Raw genomic sequence first — 20077 nt, forward strand, 5'->3', positions numbered from 1 at the left:
AACTGCCATTAAGTCATGGAACTAATTTTAGAATACTCAGCTCATTTTCTATGCCCTGCTATATACTTTAATAACCAGAGAGGAATCTAAGAAAGGATACCTGAACATTTCAAGCCCATTACACTGAAAAATCTCCAAGTCCGGTGGCTTTATAAAGATACATTGTGTAATCTGAAAGTGACAACTAAATGAACCCCCTCTTTCTGTACATAGTAGAAAAGGCGTTTCCGCCTTGCAAAATTAAGTTGGTTGCAACTTTATTGCTTTAACAGAAATGGCAACTATGTAACCGGCTCAATGTCAACTTACTGCGCAAGAGAGCTGCACTAATCCTTTTCAAAACAGGGTCATTCTCATGGGCTGAAAAGAAAGCAGCGGGCAAGTTCTATGAAACAGAAAGTAATTTTGAGTATCATCACTGCAGCAATGAAAAAGGAGAAAAAGAAGGCCTAATTACTGTAAAGCTGAGTTAAATACTACAGTCCTGCAGTTTATGGTGAAGCCAAGCACTGCACTTGTAGTATGTCTGTGTAATAATTGTCACTGTCATGACTGCTGTCATCATGGGCTGTTTCCTCCACTGTGATGTCTTACTGTAGGTAACACTGCCCAGGCAGGCCAGAGCTCTGCCAGTGTGAACAGCTTTGGCTTACCTGAGCTGGTTCTTTGGGACACTCTCCTTCACTTGGCTCGTGTCTTCTCACCATAGCCATGGGTGATGACAAGAGCAGAAACACACTGAAAATGCTGAGGCCATGTAAGCTGCCTGCCTTGAGAGTCACAATAGGAGAAGGTGACCTACACTGCTGGAGGCCATGGCCATAAAACCTTGGAGAACTTGGGATGTATGAAAAAATAAACACACACACACATTATATTTAATAATTGCTTATTTCTTTACACAAATGTTGCTGGTGTCATTTTACAAATGAAATGACAACAAATACTTTTTACAGGGTAATGTTTACAGCTAAAAAGTGCTTCTCTTGGCAGCTGAATTCAGGCCGAGGACTCTTTTTTAATACAGTCACTTATTTCAAGAGCTCTTGGGCAATGACAAGAATAGGAATGTACAGATAAGCCGTCAAACCAAAAAACTATGCATTTTGACTGCTTATTGTGGATATTAAATAATTATTATAAGTAGCAACACTAACATGCTTAAAGGCACTTTTTTCTTTACTGAGGTTTAACCTTACTTTTGAGTGTTTTTGGCTTTCTTTGAAACACTAATTTTTTCAATAATAGCTTATCAAGTTTGGCAATGTTCAAACCTCATGTTCAGAGGCATTGGTCCTAAAGAGACAGAGAGACTGATGAAGTATCTGAGGTAAACAGCTGTTCCAAGGGCTCTGGCTTTACAAATGCTACCTTCAATATTGGTATTAGCAAAGGCTTGTTTTTCAAAGCAGTGACCATTGATTAAATCACTCATGCGAGAGGAGGTCACTGTAACAGAACTGGTATTAAACAAGAGGCTTTATAGCACCACAAGTAACCTTTGGTTAATGTGTCAACTGTCTCACAGTTGATCTGCCACTGAAATTTTGAGGGACAGGCTTTTCTCAGTTGTGTTGGGAATATTCCAGTTAGCAAATGTACTAAATAACGCCTAACCTGTGCAATTTTGAAAAAGTAATTAAATAGAATGCCAAGCTAATTGCTGCCCCCAAGTGGACAGAATTGTACCATAACAGTGTGACATCCTCTGCCAAAGGTGGCAAAAGGATTGTATGATTACTGTTCTTCCTGTGATCCCTGCTGTTGTTATGCTTACTCAAGTCCAGTTACAAAACTGAGGCATTTCTGTCTCCTGGATAGTCTTGGCTGTGGAAGGGTCCCCAGAGCTCTGCTTCTGTAGATAGTAACACATGTCCCTTCCAGGAAAAAAGGGATTTCCTTTACAGAGATTTGCTTCACAGGAAGGACTCTGAAATCCTTCAAGCTGAACTACATGTTTACTGCCAATCTGATTCAACCCCATGTCTTCACTTAGAAAAAGAAGTGTTTTGTCTTTTTTCCTCCTCTGTACAGATTCTGATCATCTTTCCCAGCTCTGGTACAACTTAGGACTAGCAAAAGGAATAATTGAGAGTTTTCTAAATTGTCTTTTAGGAAATGTATACCATATATGCTCTTAAGAATTGGCAGTCTGCAGTCTGGCAATTCATGTAGAGAAAGAGTCAGGACTCCCAGAAGATTAATACCTGAGTGCAGAACTTCCTATTCTAACGCTTAAGAAGTAAGCAAAATACTCAGGGAGAGGTGAGATCAAATGAAACTGTACAAAAAGAGCACAGAAAAGGGTCGGTAAAACACAGCAGAAGGCCTGGGTCTGGTGGAGCTGTGGGCCAGCCTTCAGACACCCAAAAATGTCCCTCCTGCAAAGGCAAAAAGGAACTGAACTTTTTACTTGAGTTGCCTTAACTGAGCAGCTGGCTGATCTCTTTGTGAATGCACACGAGGAAATCCACGTACGAGGCTCCTCCATAGATATTCTTGTCTTCTACTAGGAACTGGCGGAAAAGCATCTCTGGCTGCTCCCGTTGCTTCACTACCATCAGCTGGAAAGATAACAGATACAGACAGATAGTTTTAGGATGCAGTCAGAGTAGATGGCAGCACAGTTTTCCAATGTCTCTTAGTGGATGCTCTTGAGGAAGGCAAAACCCACAAAACTAAAAAATCTCCACACTGCAGAAAACTAGAGAGACTAATGTGAATTGAGGAGTGCAGAATAAAATGGTTACCTTTTAAACTTGACTGTCTTTGAAAATCAGTTTTGATTGGGAGTTAAGCACATCTGAGATGCCTACAAATCATGCTGGAACTCAACCACATGCAGGAAGACTACCGATACCTAAAAAACCTTTGACAGCCACTGGTAAGTTTTGGCAAAGCCTGGAGTGTTCCTTTGAACAAGTATGTGGAATGAGTTGAGGCAGAAAGCAGTTACCTTCATAGTGTGGGGCTTTTGGCTCTGGATTTGCTCCAGGATATGCTTCAGTTTCTTAGAAAACGGATTGTCCAGGTCAGGCAGGGATGTCTGTCAGAAGGAAAGCAGGTTGTTATAGTCCAGTCACATCTCTAACCAAGACTAGCAGCTGATAGATTATAAGGTACTGTGGATTTCATACTAAACCAAGAAACTCCATCTCTTTCACTAAAAGGTGTCATCTTGAGGACTCATTTTTCAGTTTAAAATAATCACTATATGAAAATGGATCATCAGAAAAACTTAACCATTGCAAAGTGTTTTGTTCTAATTTTAGTAATACACAGTTGAAAGGACTTTAATATCTGCAATGAAGTTTAAAAAAGCTGTGAAAGCTTCTGTCCTCTTAGTGTTCAGAGTGTCCAAGTGTTAAGTTTTATGTAACTTAAAGCAGTTCTGGTGTCTAAACACCTTCTGCGTGTCACCTGTTCTTGCTTTTAAGGCTGGAGGACGAATAAAGACCTCACTTGTGCCTCTGATTAGCATCTGGTCTTGCTAAATCCTCAATTCTGCATCTACTCACGGCCTCGGTGCTGATGTGTGCGAAGGATGGCACGTTGAAAAGGCCCTGGATGAGCTCTGGGGACACACCGGCTCCCAGCCACAGGAACATGCTCAGCCCGTTGGCCAGCAGGAAGGCCCCTCCCTCGGAGAGGCGCTCCTCGGAGCAGCGCACAGCAGCTGGGACAGCGTCACTCTTCAGATCCAGGCTGTGCTGCGGGCCAAAAGACACAAGAGCTGTGGAACTGACCTGGAAAGTAACTATGGAAAGGCTTGGTACAACTTAGTGGTTCCTTTCCAGGTAAGAGGGGTTAGAAATGAAAAATCCTGACTCACAATTGGCAGCAGCAGGGGGTAGAAGAAGAGCTGTGTGTCGGGCACCCCCATGGCCATGACCAGCTGGCGGTGGAAAGCTCTCTCATCGGTTGGGATTTCAGGCCTGCCGGCCAGCACACAGCTCTTCAACAGGCAGTTCATGTACACGGGCAGCACCTTCATCGTGTCTGGCAGGATCAGCTGAGAAACAACACATTCAGTAAGAATCCAACAGAAATGATTTGCTCTATAAGCTGTAGTAGCTGTCTTGGCTGCTGTCATCTCCCTGTAAGCCTGTCAATTTTGGGAGCACTCTCTGAAGAATTAAGGAGAAAACCAGTGGTCTACGGTAAGTGGCTCTGGTTTTTTTTGACGTATTTGGTCCTCACCAACAATGAACAACTCACTGACCAGGCTTGTGGTTACTGGCAGCACCTCTGGGATGGAAAAGCCCGAGTCTTTCTTTGAGTTGAATCACTAAGATGTGACTGAATAAATTAAATGGAAACAAATCAGTCACTCTGCTTAGTCAAAAATTAGAATACTACAAACATATATAACAACAATTAAAAATTGTGTGTCACTGCATAATTCCAGCAGGAAGAAAAGGCTGGCTGAGCTTCCTTGTGTGAGTATAGGCATCAGTTTCATTAATGGCATTGCCTTTTGTTCCAGAACAATAGTTTCTGTGTGCTCTAAGTGCCACCACTGAATCCCACCTGTCATTAATTGTATGTGAAAGAAAAGGACAAATCTGTTCTGAAATTTTGCTTTCTGGCTCTGTTGATGCTGCAGGGTAGTTGTGCACTTGTGGCAAAGCCTGGGTGGGTAGGACTGGGTGTGTTTTTTACCTGGCTGACAGCTGCTGGGGTGGCACAGTTCTTCTTGTAGCAGGCCAGCATGTGAGCAGTTTGATTCATCAGGATGTCCCTGACTGTCTTCAGGGGCTGGCTCAGAATGGCTTTAAAAGCTACAAGCACAGAGTAAGTGTGTTAAAAAAGACACTCAAAGTATCTTTGTCTGCTGCTAGTTTCTGATTTTGCAGACCAGAGGGCTGAGGCTGCTTTTCAGTCTCTTCTACAGGCATCCAAAAACCCCACCAAACCCCCAACACTGTGGTAGGATGTCCATTGCCACTTACTGTGTCTGCCCAGTTCCGTGCATCACCTACCCTCGGGTATTACTTCTTTGTCTAAAATAGGTAATTACTTATCTTTTCAACTTTATAATACTTAAGGAATTGCTCAGGCACAGAGCAGCAAGTTACAAAAGATGATTTCCCACTAGGTAATCACTTCAGCCCCCTTTCCTTCCCCTTCATCCATGCCAAAGTAAAAAAGGAAACAAAACTGGTCTGTTACAACTGTACCTGACTTAGCAAAGAAGTTGATAAGTGCATCAGTCTCACAAGTCCTGTAGACATCAGCTAACTGGGAGCTGCAATTCAAACCTAAGTTGTGTATGCGGATTCGCCTCTGCCCCCTCATCGACGTGTACAGCACAGCACACTGCAACACAGGCACAAAGTGTCACCACTGCAGCCACCCTCAGGGCACAAAAGGCATTTGACACCTTCTGCAGCCCGTGCAGTCTGGCAGTGCTGCTGGCAGGTGGAGCACCAGCATTCCTGTGGTTCTTAGGGACATCTATCAGACATTATAGAGGAAATTATTCACCTTAACATCATAGAAGTCCTACAGTCTGTAGAGGGGCAGAGAAGTTTAGCAATAGAGAGCTGCTCTTGAATAGAGAGGTCACAAGGAATGCCACAGCAATAACAACTGCCATGTAAGTAGCAATGAATCTCCTACTCCACACAAACTTATTTACAGTGAAATGGAAAAAAATTAACAGCTGATGAAGTCTCAGTGAGTGTTTAGAAAGGATTTGGGCACCCTGAATAGAACATGCAGCACAGAGTTAGGGGAACACACTTTTTACTAGTGGTGTTGTGGCACAAGGGTCTGTGCAAGTTGTGCCTTGCTCCCATCATTCCTACACCATCACTTCTCTGCTCTGGCTGCAGAAGGTCTTGCTCACCATTTTACGGTATATATGAATGTGGGTTTTTTACCTGAATTAAGGCCCCAGTGTCTTCATTCAGTTTGTCATCATGTTTGAACTCCACTGTCACTGCTTTGTCACAATCAACTGCTGCCATCTCCACATCTGTGGTGTTGTTCATGTAAATGGCCCCAAAGAAGTCTGTTGCCCTGAAGCCTGCAGCCAGATTAAAACAGAGCATTTCACTAAGAAATGACAAAATAAATTGACATCACTTACTGAAGCAGGAGCTATTTTCCCTCAGGATTTTACAGCCTCAGGAGTCCCAACAACTGTCCCTGCTGATGGCAGTTGTGAGAACTGGAGACAGGGAAAAGCTGTGACTTGGACACCCAAAGCTTCTGCACTGCTGGCTTGGCCTCTTTGGGTGTGTCCCTTTCTCTTAGCTCAAAGGCTACTTGCCTTTGAGCTAAGAATAAATGAGACAAGCTGGATAGACACAGGAATGTCATTTGAGTATGAAAATGAAGGCACAGGTCAGTGTCCAGCTGCAACACCTTTTATGCAACTTCCTTGCAGTCTGTGTGCAGAGTGAGCAGAAGCCCTACCCAGACTAGAAAAATCAGTCAGTAAGGGGGAATATACAGCAAGTACATGTGTGTATATATATATGTATTTTGGTAACAATATATAAACACACAGCCATGGATTTTATCAGTCTATTCAATTTTCAAGAGGTACATAATGAAATTAAACCAGCCTGATCTTACAAGTGGTTTGCATCATTTACAAACACTACACCATTTAAAATTCATTCCCATGGGTCCTATTACCTGTACTTGTCCGAACCCTCATTGTTGCATCAAATCCCATCTTTTTTTGGATGTCCTTCCTGAGGTCACTTAAGAACTGGGGGCTGTCAGCATCGAGCTGCAAACACAAAGCAGAAGGTTCAGAGGTTCAACACCAAAGGGCAGCAGCACAGCAGTGACCCAACATCCCCTCCCATGATCCCCATCTTCCCCCAGCAAATCTGTTCACAGCTCTTGAGCCCTTTAAAAAGCATTTCAAATATGGATTGTTGTTATCAGAATCAGGTATATGCAAGTGTCCACCACTCATCACCAGGCCTAGACATCAACTGGACATTCCTGCACTTAACCTTTCAGCAGAATTTTAGGATATTAACCAGAGTATTACTACTTCAAGATCCAAACTTAAGCCTGACCTGCCATTGTTAAGTTTGAATTTTAGCACCTGAATTGATAATCAGGTCTTCCAGACTTGCTCTGCTTGTAAGTTTGATGTCCAAGCACACATTGGAATGAGATGTTAAACAACAGCAAGCCCCCAGCTGTTACTATCTGAAAGACAGGAATCCTGCACCACTTACCTGGAAATTGTTGTACTTGTATAGTGTTCCACCAGTGTACATTGTGACAAGGCCCATGGAGGCTACATCCACGTACTGATTTGGGAAGAGGAACAAATTCACGCAGCAGCCATTGGCCACACAATCCTTGGCTAAGGCCTCATAATTTCCCTGTGGCTGGAAGAGGGTCTGCACAGGAATAAAAAAGACAAATGTCATCATATTAGATGTTAATCACAACTCAAAGGGCCAGATGAAGACAAAAAGATGAAGTGAAGTTTGAAGTGAGGCATGGCTATCATTAAAAACATGCTTGCACTGCCCATGGATACAGGGAACACCTCAGTATGTTCTTGGAGAACCCATCACTACAGAGGCATCCTATGACTAAACACTAAAATAAAGTACATGAAAAAAGATCAGTGCCCTACTAGACAAACACAGTGTACCAGCAGTCCCCTCTCAGCTCAGAGCAGAAAATACCTTTTCCTTCTCTGTATTGAGCAGTTTTTTGTCATCTCTGTTTTTCAGCTTCCCCGGTGCCTCCGCAGTTGGCAGAGAAGAGTGGAAGATGAACAGTTTCCCAGCACATTCTGCAGCCTGTTCCAAAGACACCACATGGGCACGTTTAGTACTGCAGGGTTCACAAGCCCATACTCATACACTGAGGGGCTCAGAGAACAGTGGGCACTTTCTGCAAGCTCCTCAGAGCTAAAGAATTCATTTCCAGGCTCAGGACCTGATGGAATTCAGTCAGGACTTTTGGCAGTAAGTAGCAGTCCAGCACACAGGTTTGCTGGCCGAGCCATTCTGACAGCACCTTCTCCAGAGGCTAAAGGAGGAGTTCCTCTCTTGGAGACTTTCCAGTTGGATACAGGCATCAAAACACAAATACCCAAATTGGAACAAATTAAAAGGAAATGCACTTTAACAGAAAAATTCAGTTCAGGCACACCGGTGTTCCATGCCTCTTTAGAAATGGGTGACAATTCCATCCCTGTAGCAGACTCCACATGGAAATCTACACTGCCAAGATGCAGACACAAATCAGAAATCACGATGTCCACAAAACACTCCACCGTTCAAAACAAGCTGTGGCATTCTTCTGGCAAAACAGAAGTCTCTCTGCTATGGCAGAAACACAACTGAAGGCAGCACCTGACTTCTAAAATGGTTGAAATTTCACCCTTGGTATTTCCAGAACAGTTACTTTTGGTCAATGTTACCAACGACAATTTCTTCAATTCCCTTGAAGAAGCCTCCTGCTGCAGGCTGAAAGATCTCCCAAATACCTGCTTGTTCTGATATGCATCAGGAATTAGGGATACTGGTTTGACAAAATTTCTAAAATATACGTATTTTTAACACAATCCATTTACTCTTTTTAGACAAGAACTGTTTTCTTGAGCAAGGGTATTTCCAGATGAATAATTCAGGGTAAAAATCCTTACAAATTATAACTTTAAAATATTGAGCTAAAAGAAAAAGTTTAATTAAGAGCTGCTTTCTTTTACAGCCATCATCAAAGGAAATTTACAATTATAGCCCTTAAATTGGTTTTGTAGAAGTCAAGTATTAGGAAAAAGCATTCAGAGGTGCTTTGCATACATACCTGCTGGTAGTATGAATAAATAACAAGAAAGCAGGTATTAAATCAATATATAAAGAACAGATGTGAGAAATGTTCATTTTTGTTTTGACAAATTTATGTACTCAAAATTCATGCTTTATTCATACAAAGCTGACAGATAAATCAACCAGTTCAAAGCACCACTGGCTGTGCTCTGCCCCTACAAATCTTGTAGTGAACCAGGGTGGTGTGCATTTAACTGGCAACGTGCCATGGGAATGTCAGCCCTTCAGGGGATGTCCTGGACATACAGAAAGCAACTGGGAAGCACCTTGGCCTGTGGATTCCCTGCCAGCTGTATCCAAACTGGGAGAACTTGTCAGTTAAACAGAAACCCTCCAGCCACAGCCTGATTCGGTCACAGAGAGATAGTTATAGATATTCTGTTTTGCAGAAGCATGAGAATAACCAGACCAAAGTCTGTTGTTGTTATTATTATACTGACTTTCCTGCCCTTCACACGTGCAAGGACTGGGTATTCGTGCAAACACAGGAGTATTGATTCGTTCTGCTGTGGTGACTAAATGCGTCTTTATTTCTCTTAAATGTTGAACAAGAAATAGCCTCCTGCTCCTCATCTTCTCCTAAACACCCCTCCAACATGGAATAGACTCTGGGGACTGGTTTCCCTCAATAAGAATATCTGAGAACAGATATTATGCCTGTCAGTTCTTACTCTGACTATGGCAGTTGGAAGGTACTGTTAGAATAACGGAACATTAGTGCTGGAAACAACCAACAACCTTTTTCCCCCTAATTTCCCACTGTGATGGGACTGGCTTTTAGCAAACCTGATTTCAAGCTGCTTCTCTGACAGAGAGGAATGTTCTAACCTTTAGTGCCTCCACTCCAGCCTGGATAACGGGAGCAAAGATGGTCTCACTCTCATTAGTGTCTGCAAACAACTCTGGAATCTGGTCCAACAAGCTATGAAAGAGAAAGGATAAGTGTCTCAACTGGTCAGTGTAGGGTAATCCCCAAGCACACCTTGTAACATACCAAGTCTTCACACAGGAAGATGTTTATCATGAAAATTTATAGTGCAAAAAATAATACAAATTTTCCTTGTTCAGTTTCTCAGGATCCCAACCACAATAAAAGAAAATATGCATTTTTTAATCCTATGAGATGCATTGTTTCAAAGCTCATAACCTAAAGGAACATGTAATAAATAAGAAAAAACAGCCAACCATGAAGTATTTCTGGTGTGCTGTAAGGACTTCAGAGTCCTAAGAACATATCCAGGTGCACATCAAGTGCATTGCAAGAGGGAAAACACCACAGGGCTCAGAGCCTCACTCCCCTCCCAGTTCTGAGGCAGCATAGCTGAGAGGTGATTTACACCTGGCCTACATAAACTTTCCAGTTTGGCACTGGAAAGCTGTGGCTACTGCTTTTTTTGCCTCAGAGGAGGAAACACAGGGCTTGAAGCATCTGCTGCCTTCTGAAGTATTTCAGTAGATACCCGTATGCCCCAAACCCAACTAAGAGGCATAATGCACATTGTTAGCATTCACATCCTACTCTCGTGAAGTGTAATTGTACTTTACTTGGTAACAACTGATCGGGATTCCTCAAAGTCAACAAGGAAACCATCCATCAATGGAACAAAAACTTCTGCCACATCTGTGACCACCATCATCTGAGGCTGAGCTAAGCTGCTTTTTACATTGAAGAAGTGAAGGACCTTGTTGTAAGTGACAAAACCAACTCGAATTGCTGAGGATTCTTCTTGCTCTTCTCTGTAAGAAAAAGGAAACCCAACTAATTATAATTCTGAAATGCTGACCTTGCAATAAAAGCATTCCTTTGACGTGCAAGGCTGCTCTCTGATCATTATCTGCACTGGGAACAACAAAGTAAACAACATCCAAGCAGATGTAATGGCCTCAATCTTTGCCTTAGGTCAAATTCAAACACCCCGATAAAATCAACTGTTCCATTGTTTACTTTTTTAAAAAAGTTATAAAGTTACATCAACCCTATCAATGGTGCAGTCAAAAATCCTAAGGATAAAGAATAAACCATGTTGACATCATAACATGGGAAAGACAGAACAGCTCAATTAGTTATGGAGCTCGATGAGGACAAGGTGCTATGCAATTTTTATACATACACCACTTTGCTACTTCAAAGGGAAGCATCCACACCATCCCAGTCCCAAAGGTGTTCCACACCAGCTGTTTGGGACTTTTATTCCAGACACTGCTCTTACCACTGTGAGTCTGCACTGCTCCACTTCAACCAAGTTCTATCATAGTTTTAAAGATTAGCTTTAAGCAGCCGATTGTCTCTGTAGCTCACACACTATTTAGTCATTTTTGAAGACTCACAAGGAGAAACACACTGCACAGAATGCACAGAAATGCATTCAAATACTTTTGGGATTTATTTTTAATTAGGTACCTAAAAAATCATAACTGCACAACTCATTACTCTGATTTTCTGAACTCATAAGCATATTTCTACAAACACATTTCTCAGTATTTGCCAAAATACAGTCAAGGAGGGGGTTCTTATTTGGAACACAGGTTTGAAAACATCTGCTGTAAAATTTCAGCAATTCTTTTTCTGCACAGATTTCTTTGCTACTCCAAGTCCTCCTTCTCAAAGATACAAGCTCAGGGTGAATTCCCTGCAGATGGCTTTTCCCTCGTGTGGGAACAGCAGAATATTTCTGCAGGTGTCTTTGTCCAGCAACAGAAAATGAACACACAGTGACCTCTGTGTCTAAGCAACACAGTCAAATTTTCACCACAGATTTTGGTGGAATGTCTCATGTTTGTCTTCTTTTAAATTAATATTGCTTAAGCCAACAGACAAACTTGAGGAAGCTGAAGGGCCTGGCCTTCTTTATTTTTTAGGTTTTTTTTTCAGTGGACATGAAAAATTTGGCCCAAATTATTTCACAACAGATCTCGCAGAGTGCTGGTGAGAAGGATGAATATGTCTCTTCTGTGATATGGATCCACTTGCTTCCATTCCTCCTCTACTTGCCCTATTCAAGTTTCCAAACTGCCAAATGCTTTTTGTTACTCCACTCATACCTCTTATTTTCTTCAGACCAACCCTGATGGAAAACTCTGAGATGTGTTTAGGATAATATCAAACACTTTTGTCTCCAGTGTAATCTTCTGTGAAAAACTACTTGAGAAATGGCCTTACATGGGCATCTGATAAACCAAACCCGCACCCTGGACTGGAATTTCTTTCCAGCACAGGGATTCCAGAAGGCTGTAAGAAAAAAAGATTTCTAACATATCCCAGATTGTCCCAAGGATGTCATCTCCCACCCTTCCTCACACTGCCCCCTCCATTTCTTAAGCTGGTTCTCCCTCTGCAAGCATTGTTATTTAGAAAGCATTTTCTTCATCGATGTTCTTTCTTTTAATGTATCTTTATACGGGGACAAGAATTATCTCGTCTACTTCATTTTTCAGTCTTTCCCTGCTTCTGTTTCCCTACATGTCTGTGTTATATAAACTCTATTGAAAACTACACTAATACACTAGAACTTACACTAACATGATACACTACCAGTAATACTGACCAGTAGTAACACTACTGCTGTGTGTTTCATGCTGTCAGAGCACTCGTGCTCTATTTCATAAAACGGTTGCTGCCTACAAGATCTGTTCTCTCAGATACAAACCAGGACAGAGAAGTCTCCCAGCGCAGCAAGAAGCTTTAAAAGTTTTGCTAATTAACAGTAAGAGCTAAAGACAGAAGCCACCAGCACTCTGAGTTTAGAGAGACTGGCTACTCCTGAGTATTCTGGTTTGGGTATTTCCCTGTTTAATTCAATGAGAAAAGCAGCACAGCAGCGAACACAACTGCAGCAAGTGAATTGGAAGCTATCAGCTGTGACTGAGCTGATAACACCACTAGAGTTCACTGCAATAAAGGAAAAGAATACAAGCTCCACGTGCAGTAGCATGGAAGATTCTTTCTGTTCATCCAGTAAGCCCAGACATCCAAGTGTAAGAATTGCCAGCAGTGTTAAAAATTAACATTTGGTTACTTCATTCAAAAAAACTCCCATACTGGAAATTCTGACATTTTCCTTGGCTTGGTTTTGCCTTTCAACATGCAAAACTACATGAGAAGTGCAGTGTAGTGAGTTAAGCCAAGCACACTGATGTCTCTTTACCTTGGAAGTTTATCTAGCAGAGTCTTCAGTTCATCACATATGAGTTTCACTAGGCCACTCTTTATGTTCCTGTATGATACATCAATCATGAAGATAAAAGCTGGTGGATTAGGAGGTTTCTTGTCCTACACAGAAAAAAAAAAAAAAAAAGACCATTCACAGGTAAAATTAGACAGTGAAGAAAAATATTAGAGATGGTACCATAAGGCAATGCAAATACAGTGTTCAGTTGCTTGAAAAATGCTGTGAATCATAAATAGTAACTACTGCAGAGAGCTGACACATATTGGGTAAAGTCCAGCCCTGGAATAAAACATTATCACTGGAAAACAGCATCCGAATGGAATAAAGTATCTACAGGGTAACAGTTCATTAGATAAGATGAAGCACAAACTTTTCTGCTGCAACTCAAGTGTTTAAACAAATTTGCATTTTGGCTTTTTTCTATACCCCTGCTTTCCTCTGGGAGCTCCTCTTACCCACAGTGTAAGTGGCACACAAATTGTGCATCCACTACTGACACAAGTTTCTGGAAGTAAGTAAAAGAGGGAGGTTTGTTTAAAAAAAAGTAACGCCAAGAGATGTAGCTAGGAAGTAAATACATAATGAACAGAGCAAGAGTAAACCTCACACCCCCTAAAATGAGTTTTCTTAATTCCCATTAAATGAGTAGTAGTCATTGTTTGGTGTCAAATTCAGGACAGCTTTTTCATCACAGTTTCACTTCCTTCATATACAGTTCTGACCTCTTAAACAAATTATACTTGTTAAACTAAACCCTAGAAAAATTCCAGTAAAGAAAAATTCATCTAAATTGAATTATGACTTATCCTTAGCCCCTGGCAAACTTTAAACTAAACTGACCATTATACCCTTGATCTCTCTCATTTGACTCATGCAAATCAGGATTAATTCCAGCGAACCAAAACCAGGCAGTATTTTTCAAAGCTGTTTTGTTTACTGTACTCAGATTCTCATTTAAGAAACTGCACCAAAACTGCTTCTAAACTCTTGCATCAGATCAGCATTTAGAAACAATCTCTGCCTAAGTTCTGACAAATACATGGCAAAAAGGAGGACTTGTGCTCTCACCACATCCGCTTAGCAGGAGTGCAATAACACAAACCAGCTGGGATTTGTTAACATTTTTTGTAGCTGTTCATCCTTGTCATTTGATAAGCACAAAAGGAAATGACTTCTCAGTTCTGGTCTTGAAATGGATTTATAAAAGAAGGGAACCTCTGCAACTTGGAGCCAAATGAAAAGTAAATTACAAAATAATGCTATGTTTAATGACTTAGCATTTCCAGAGAAGAGTGCTATTTTGTAAGAGATTTCTTCTTTGTAACACTGTAGTAAGTCTGCGAATGCATCTGTGAAGCAAGCAGGCAGACCAGACTGGATCACTTGTCAACTCCCTGATTTAAGTTACTTGGCAGAAGTTGGGGCTTCAGGATTTGATGGAGCTTCACTGGATGTACACTGAGTTTCCTACACTGTATTTCTGCAACATCTCACCACAATTCTCTCCTGCTTTGGGCTTTAACCCAGCTTTCAGTCAAATCTTATAGCTCACCTCAGAGATCTCACTGGATTTTGGAGCAGTGCTCTCTAGTGAGCAAACAGAACCGAACCTTTTCGTTTTCTTCATACCAGCAATAATTTGACTGTCTGAAGAAGATACTGGTAGCTGCTTCAAGATTTTGTAGGACCCGGTTGCCTTTTCTAACCTTATCATGGCCTCAGCTCCACTCACAGGAAGAAAATTCAGCCTGATTCCAGCAAGAATAGAAAACCAGGTCCGTGCTGCGATCAGATGAAGTCACACTTGCAGTTTTGTAAAATGAGCCGAAATTCGAAAAGATTAAGTAATTTACGCTTTCAGAAGTATCAAATAGAGTTCTGTAATTAAACCAACTACAAATATTTAGAGTAACATGAGTGGGCTCTCGATTGAATTCTTCAGTGAGTTGATATTAGGAGAGAGAACCAATTCCACTGTAACTTATTGGTCAGAATACTAAGAAGACTCTTGCCAGAAAGAGATTACAAGGTCAAAGGTTACAAGATTACAAGGTCAAATTCCTTTGCTAAGGTTTAGGGTATTAGAAAGGCAGTGAGGTGTGGGTCTTCAAAATAAGTAAAAGACATGCATCTAAAATGCAACAAAGGACCAGAATTTCAAAGATATTCCCTGAACAGTGCAACGTGCTGGGTAGGACCAAACACATCTCACTTAAAGACTGGTGATTCGTGATTTTGCTGCACTGCTTGTTATACTTGCTTTTATCATGTTCTGCAGCACAAAGAACAAAACCTTGTATTTCCACACCTATCCTAGAATGTTCCTGGAAACTGATGTGCAGCTCACAAGTGCATTTGCTCTGAGGAGCTTGTTTGTTTAGCCTGTTTGTAGCACTGTAGGTTGGTTTGCACACTGGCAGTACTCACTCGGCAGTAATCCAAAGTCGCCACGTACTCATAAGACCCCAGGGACAGCTCAGGCCTCTCGTAGTGGTCTATCCGTCGGCCCATGTGGTCCAGGTGTTGAAAGAAGAATGGGGGGACTACAAGCCAACATAAGAACAGGAAAGAACATTTATAACTGGGGAAAGAGAGGAACAATACAACAAATTCTTTCAGCAGGTGTGATGTACTCCAAAACAGTAAGAAATCAAGTGAGTTTGCACTAACAATTTACACAGCGCCAGTCTTATGGTTCCTCAATGAATATATATTCAGAATGCTTATTTTTCACATTTTTGCCTGTAAAAGTGCACGTGTGTGTGAGTGAGGGGAATATCAACCTAGTTTCTTAGCCTTTTTTAGTCCTTATCAATGATTTTACTTTAAATGCTTTCTGACTAAGACACTGTAGTAACAGCAGCATGATTTAAAATGATACTGCAACTTAAATGTCTTTCTTAAAGTGTTCCCAGTGCATCTAAATTTCCCTTTATGAGAGTTTAAATTGTTAACAAACGATGAAATTTATTATCTGCTACGCCTGCACAAACATTAGAGCTCCAGGCAGCAAAGCAGTTGGAGCGACTCTGACAAGGCTCACGTTTCAGAGTTGAAAAGATGACTGTATTTGGGAAAGCACCATACCCCTGTGATCCAGCTGAGGAAATCCAGCTTGATACAAATGTCTAGAAAGGCTAGTTCTGGCAAAGATTTGGGATTTCGCCAAGAGCACAAGAACAGTTATGAGTCACATGCAGCACACTTGAACAAATATGGCATGGTATCTTCTGTGAAAACCAACACTTGTCACAGCAAGACTAATAGCTTATTTAACCATTGTACCCATAGTCATGCACAGGATGAAGCTAACATGGGTCTAAATGTTTGCTTCTTGCAGTAAATTTGCATTTCTTAAAGAAATTAATATTTTCTTTCAGCACAAAAATTGCATTCCATTAACAACACACACAGTTCTGTATCCTATGTTGTCATAAAATTTTTAAAATAAAGTTTTGATCATAGCAGACTGGACTTCATGAGTCAGCATTGTTTTTCATATTTTTTTTTAAACTGTACTGAACAAATGTTTCCCTCTACTATTCTTGGGAACTGATTTTTTTATTTGTGAAATAAGCCTAGTGACTGTATCTCCCTAAACTATTCTTCACTAAATCAGCAAGTGAAGAAAATAATTTTAGGGGTACGGTTTCTTTTTAGTCTTAGGGAATTGCCATGGATCCCAGATTAGAGAAACATCACTTACCATCATTTATACAGTTACAAAATCCACACTGGTACCTCCTGCCCCCTTCAATGAACTGCATGAAGGGACACATGTAAGCTTTGCAGCGGTTGCACCGGATGGGGCCAGTCTCCCCATGGTTCACAAGATAAAGAGGTGTCTACAGAGAGGGAGAGAGAGAGAGAGAGAGAGCCATGTAAACATGAAATCAAGGAGAGCTACAAAGAGTCAATTCAGATTTAACTCGTTAGATACCACCTGATTAAGAGATCATTTATTGTTCAGCACTCACACAAAAAGTGTTGAGCCCCAGAGATCCCCTCAGGGGCTGAATTCACAAGTTCACGGGCTGTATTCTGATACAGCTCACTAAGAAAAATCTGCTGGAGTCAGGTCTTTGGGCTTCTCTGTCAGATGGAGCTTTTCCTGAAGAAATCTACTGCTGCATGTCACTTGCAAAAGGGTATTTGTTGAGAAGGCCCTTAATATTATGTCCTAAATGCTGCCTCCTGAGCTGCCTTGTTACATGCTAAACTCCAGTTTAAACGATGTCAGGGTCACCAGCTAGAGGAGGAGATTTAGGAGAAATACTAATATTTATTGAAGGGAAGTGCATACAGCAAACAAGTACAGTACCTCAAGCACTTGTCAGTTTAATTACACTGACCATGCTTACAGCCCCTGCCAAAACCCACAGCTAAGGGAAGACATTTTCCAGATGCCTCTTTCCATAAAAACTGCAGCTATTGAAAGATTCCTGTGATTATTCTAAGAGTTAGAAAAGTCATACGTGAAACCACCACAGAAATGGAAGTTTACTCAATTATTTGTGAAACACTAATTTTTAAATTTTTTTTTCTTGCTCCCTTCATCCCCAGCTAAAAATCTCAAAAGGTAATTACTAAGAAATGTCCAGAGTTTGGTCACAGCAGATCCCTACAAGAATGAAAATGCTGACAATGCCTTTCAATGCTAACACATCACACACTAGCACATTCTTCTTTTTTTTTTTCTTTTTTTTTTTTCTTTTAATGGTTATTCTGTCTCGTCTTAAGGAATGGGTGTATTTCATCTATTATACACTTCATCTTTTACTGCTACTTCAAGATGCATTTTGCCAAGGATTTTCTACATACAAGTAGATTTTTACTACAAGGGTTTTAAGTGCTCCCTCTTGCTCAACTGAGATATCCTTTTATTTTGAATTCTTTCCTCTAGGCAAATTGAGTTTAACCCAAATTAACCAATAAAGCCAGCTGGCAAATACCAGGGTCATTTTTCAGACATGAAAGCCTTGGCCACGAAACTTGCTCATCAGCCACAATGGCTTAATAAGGTTTAAAAGTTCTGGATTTTGTTCATTACTTGGCAATTTTCTGATTATCATTCTGCTGTATTAGTTTAATGAGACCTGGATCTGGTTTGTAGCTAATATTATCATAAGATCTGACCTGGTAGGGGAAAAAAACCAAGACTAAACCAACTCCTGATGGATTTATACACATTGACTCAGTAACTTTCAACCTTTGTTTGATACACTTAAATATTTAATATCCAAGAAAATTACTCCCCAAAATATTCACAATTTGATATATCAAAATTAAGACTTTTACGTAATAGGCATAAACAAGAACAATTAAAAAATAAATGCCATGAAGTTCAGAGCCCAAGTATCTTCATTCTTACAACATGTAATACATTACCTTCTTGAAGACAAAAAATTTAAGAGAAAAAAAAAGTTAACTAAAAATGTATGTGACAAAATTAAGGAGTTTGTCTAACAAAGAAAAAATCTAAAGCAGCCCTTTCTCCTTATCAATTTATTAATTGGAATTTTTCAAAAATAAATGGATTTAACATCTTAGTGTTTTCTTTAACACTTCAGAACATTACATCAATAATTAAAACATTTAATGAAAAAGCTGTCTGCGTGATAACTGCAAAAGAACTCAGACCAAAAGCATCCAAAATCCACTTCTTGATGAGAACAACAGAGTTGTGAAAGAAACTTCATTTCCAAAAAGTTGCAATCTTTCAGTGCACTGCACTGTAAAACCAGACATCCCACCACTCCCTCAAGAGAAAGGAATTTCTGTTTCTGTGAGTAAACTGCAAATGCACATCCAAACATCAAAGTAACTTCTGATTTCTGCCAGGGTAATACAAGTTTTTTTTAAAAAAAGCAGATTTCTGTGGGAATGTACAAAGGTAAGTAACACTGTACATGCAAAAAGTGCTGAGTTTAAATTAAGGATACATAAAAGCAGAACGGTTAAAAAAAAAAAGTGATACTAAAGGGAAAGTCTTGTTAGGTGTGCTCCACTCTCTTTAGATGTCACTGTACACCAGAAGGAAAAGCAGAGAGATCTCTTTATGCTCCCATCTAAATCAGTGGCAAACTCTCATAGCAGCAGGGGAATGGGGTAAAATTAAAACAAAGTTCTTTAATCTTGGGGGTTTTGCTGTTGGTGGTTTTTTTAAGTAAATACAATACTCCTGTTTCTTTTGCCTTTCCACCTACAAAGTATCAGCATTTTCTTTCTTGTCTCAGAAAGAATCAGTTTTTGCTGGGAGGCACAACCTTTTAGGTTAAAGTAAAGGAAGGTTGGGTGGGAGATGGAAAATGCTGCAAAGGACCTGCACAAAGTTTAATTTCTCTGGAACCCTGAGGCCCCAGTGAAGTGCAAGCCCTGAGAGTTGATCTGATAAACCATAACTTAACCCCAAATACAGCTGCAATAAGAGGAGTTTTATTTTGGAAATATTTCAGCAAGGCTATCTCTCAGGAGTCAGAAAAATACCACAAAGCAACAGACAGACATTGGTGGCACAGCTCCAAGATAAAACACATCCATAAAAGTTTCCAAAGGGACTGTAACCTGTACTTTAAAGTCTGAGAAAGCTGAATTTCTATTGCTTGCTATAAAAATGAAGTCCTGACACACTCCTGAGGGTGATGCCTGCAAGCTATCACCATATTCATATTGCAGGATCTGCACCACAGCTGCAAATTGTAAGTGTAGGAGTAAGGACTGTGCTAAAGCTCCAGATCATCATGGCACATCTCTGGGAAAGCAATGTAAAGAGAAAAATCCTAAGCGAGTTCCTCTGCAGAACAAGGGAGGCACATACAGATACTGAAGAAAATGAGCCATTTCTCAGACAACAAAATAAACAGATGAGTGTCTCTATCACAGCCTTACAGTGTAAGCAGGGCTTCTAGAGTTGTTACTGACAGTTACATTGATGCAAATCTAAATAAATCACTAAAATATTCCTATGAGAATTTCAAGGTATGCTACACACTGTAACTTTCTAATGAACAAAGGGGAAGGCTTTGTCCAAGCGTGGCACTGCTGCCCCAGGAAAATGTTATGTTTAATTAGTACACTAAAAAGATG

At 40.6% G+C, this 20077-nt stretch overlaps 1 protein-coding gene across 4 annotated transcripts in view; it reads right to left on the bottom strand.

The window, feature by feature from the left end:
- Positions 1–872: 872 nt before the first annotated feature.
- The window catches only part of SEC24D (SEC24 homolog D, COPII coat complex component), a 41940-nt gene continuing 22735 nt past the window's right edge, over positions 873–20077 (bottom strand). For all 4 annotated transcript variants that reach the window (XM_066184864.1, XM_066184863.1, XM_066184866.1 and 1 more), the window contains 15 exons: positions 16698–16836; positions 15419–15534; positions 12968–13092; positions 10368–10559; positions 9651–9744; positions 7671–7787; positions 7209–7376; positions 6649–6745; positions 5886–6031; positions 5181–5319; positions 4663–4781; positions 3833–4012; positions 3519–3710; positions 2957–3046; positions 873–2564 (listed from right to left, as the gene is read on the bottom strand). In XM_066184864.1, coding sequence (XP_066040961.1) covers positions 2424–2564; positions 2957–3046; positions 3519–3710; positions 3833–4012; positions 4663–4781; positions 5181–5319; positions 5886–6031; positions 6649–6745; positions 7209–7376; positions 7671–7787; positions 9651–9744; positions 10368–10559; positions 12968–13092; positions 15419–15534; positions 16698–16836 — 2055 coding nt within the window. In that variant the 3' untranslated portion in view covers positions 873–2423. The remainder of the gene's footprint in view (positions 2565–2956; positions 3047–3518; positions 3711–3832; positions 4013–4662; positions 4782–5180; positions 5320–5885; positions 6032–6648; positions 6746–7208; positions 7377–7670; positions 7788–9650; positions 9745–10367; positions 10560–12967; positions 13093–15418; positions 15535–16697; positions 16837–20077) is intronic.

The sequence above is a fragment of the Chamaea fasciata genome, unplaced genomic scaffold (assembly GCF_029207755.1).
Source record: "Chamaea fasciata isolate MVZ Bird 193981 ecotype frontalis unplaced genomic scaffold, bChaFas1.0.hap1 SCAF_6, whole genome shotgun sequence".
In the NCBI taxonomy this organism is placed as follows: domain Eukaryota; kingdom Metazoa; phylum Chordata; class Aves; order Passeriformes; family Sylviidae; genus Chamaea; species Chamaea fasciata.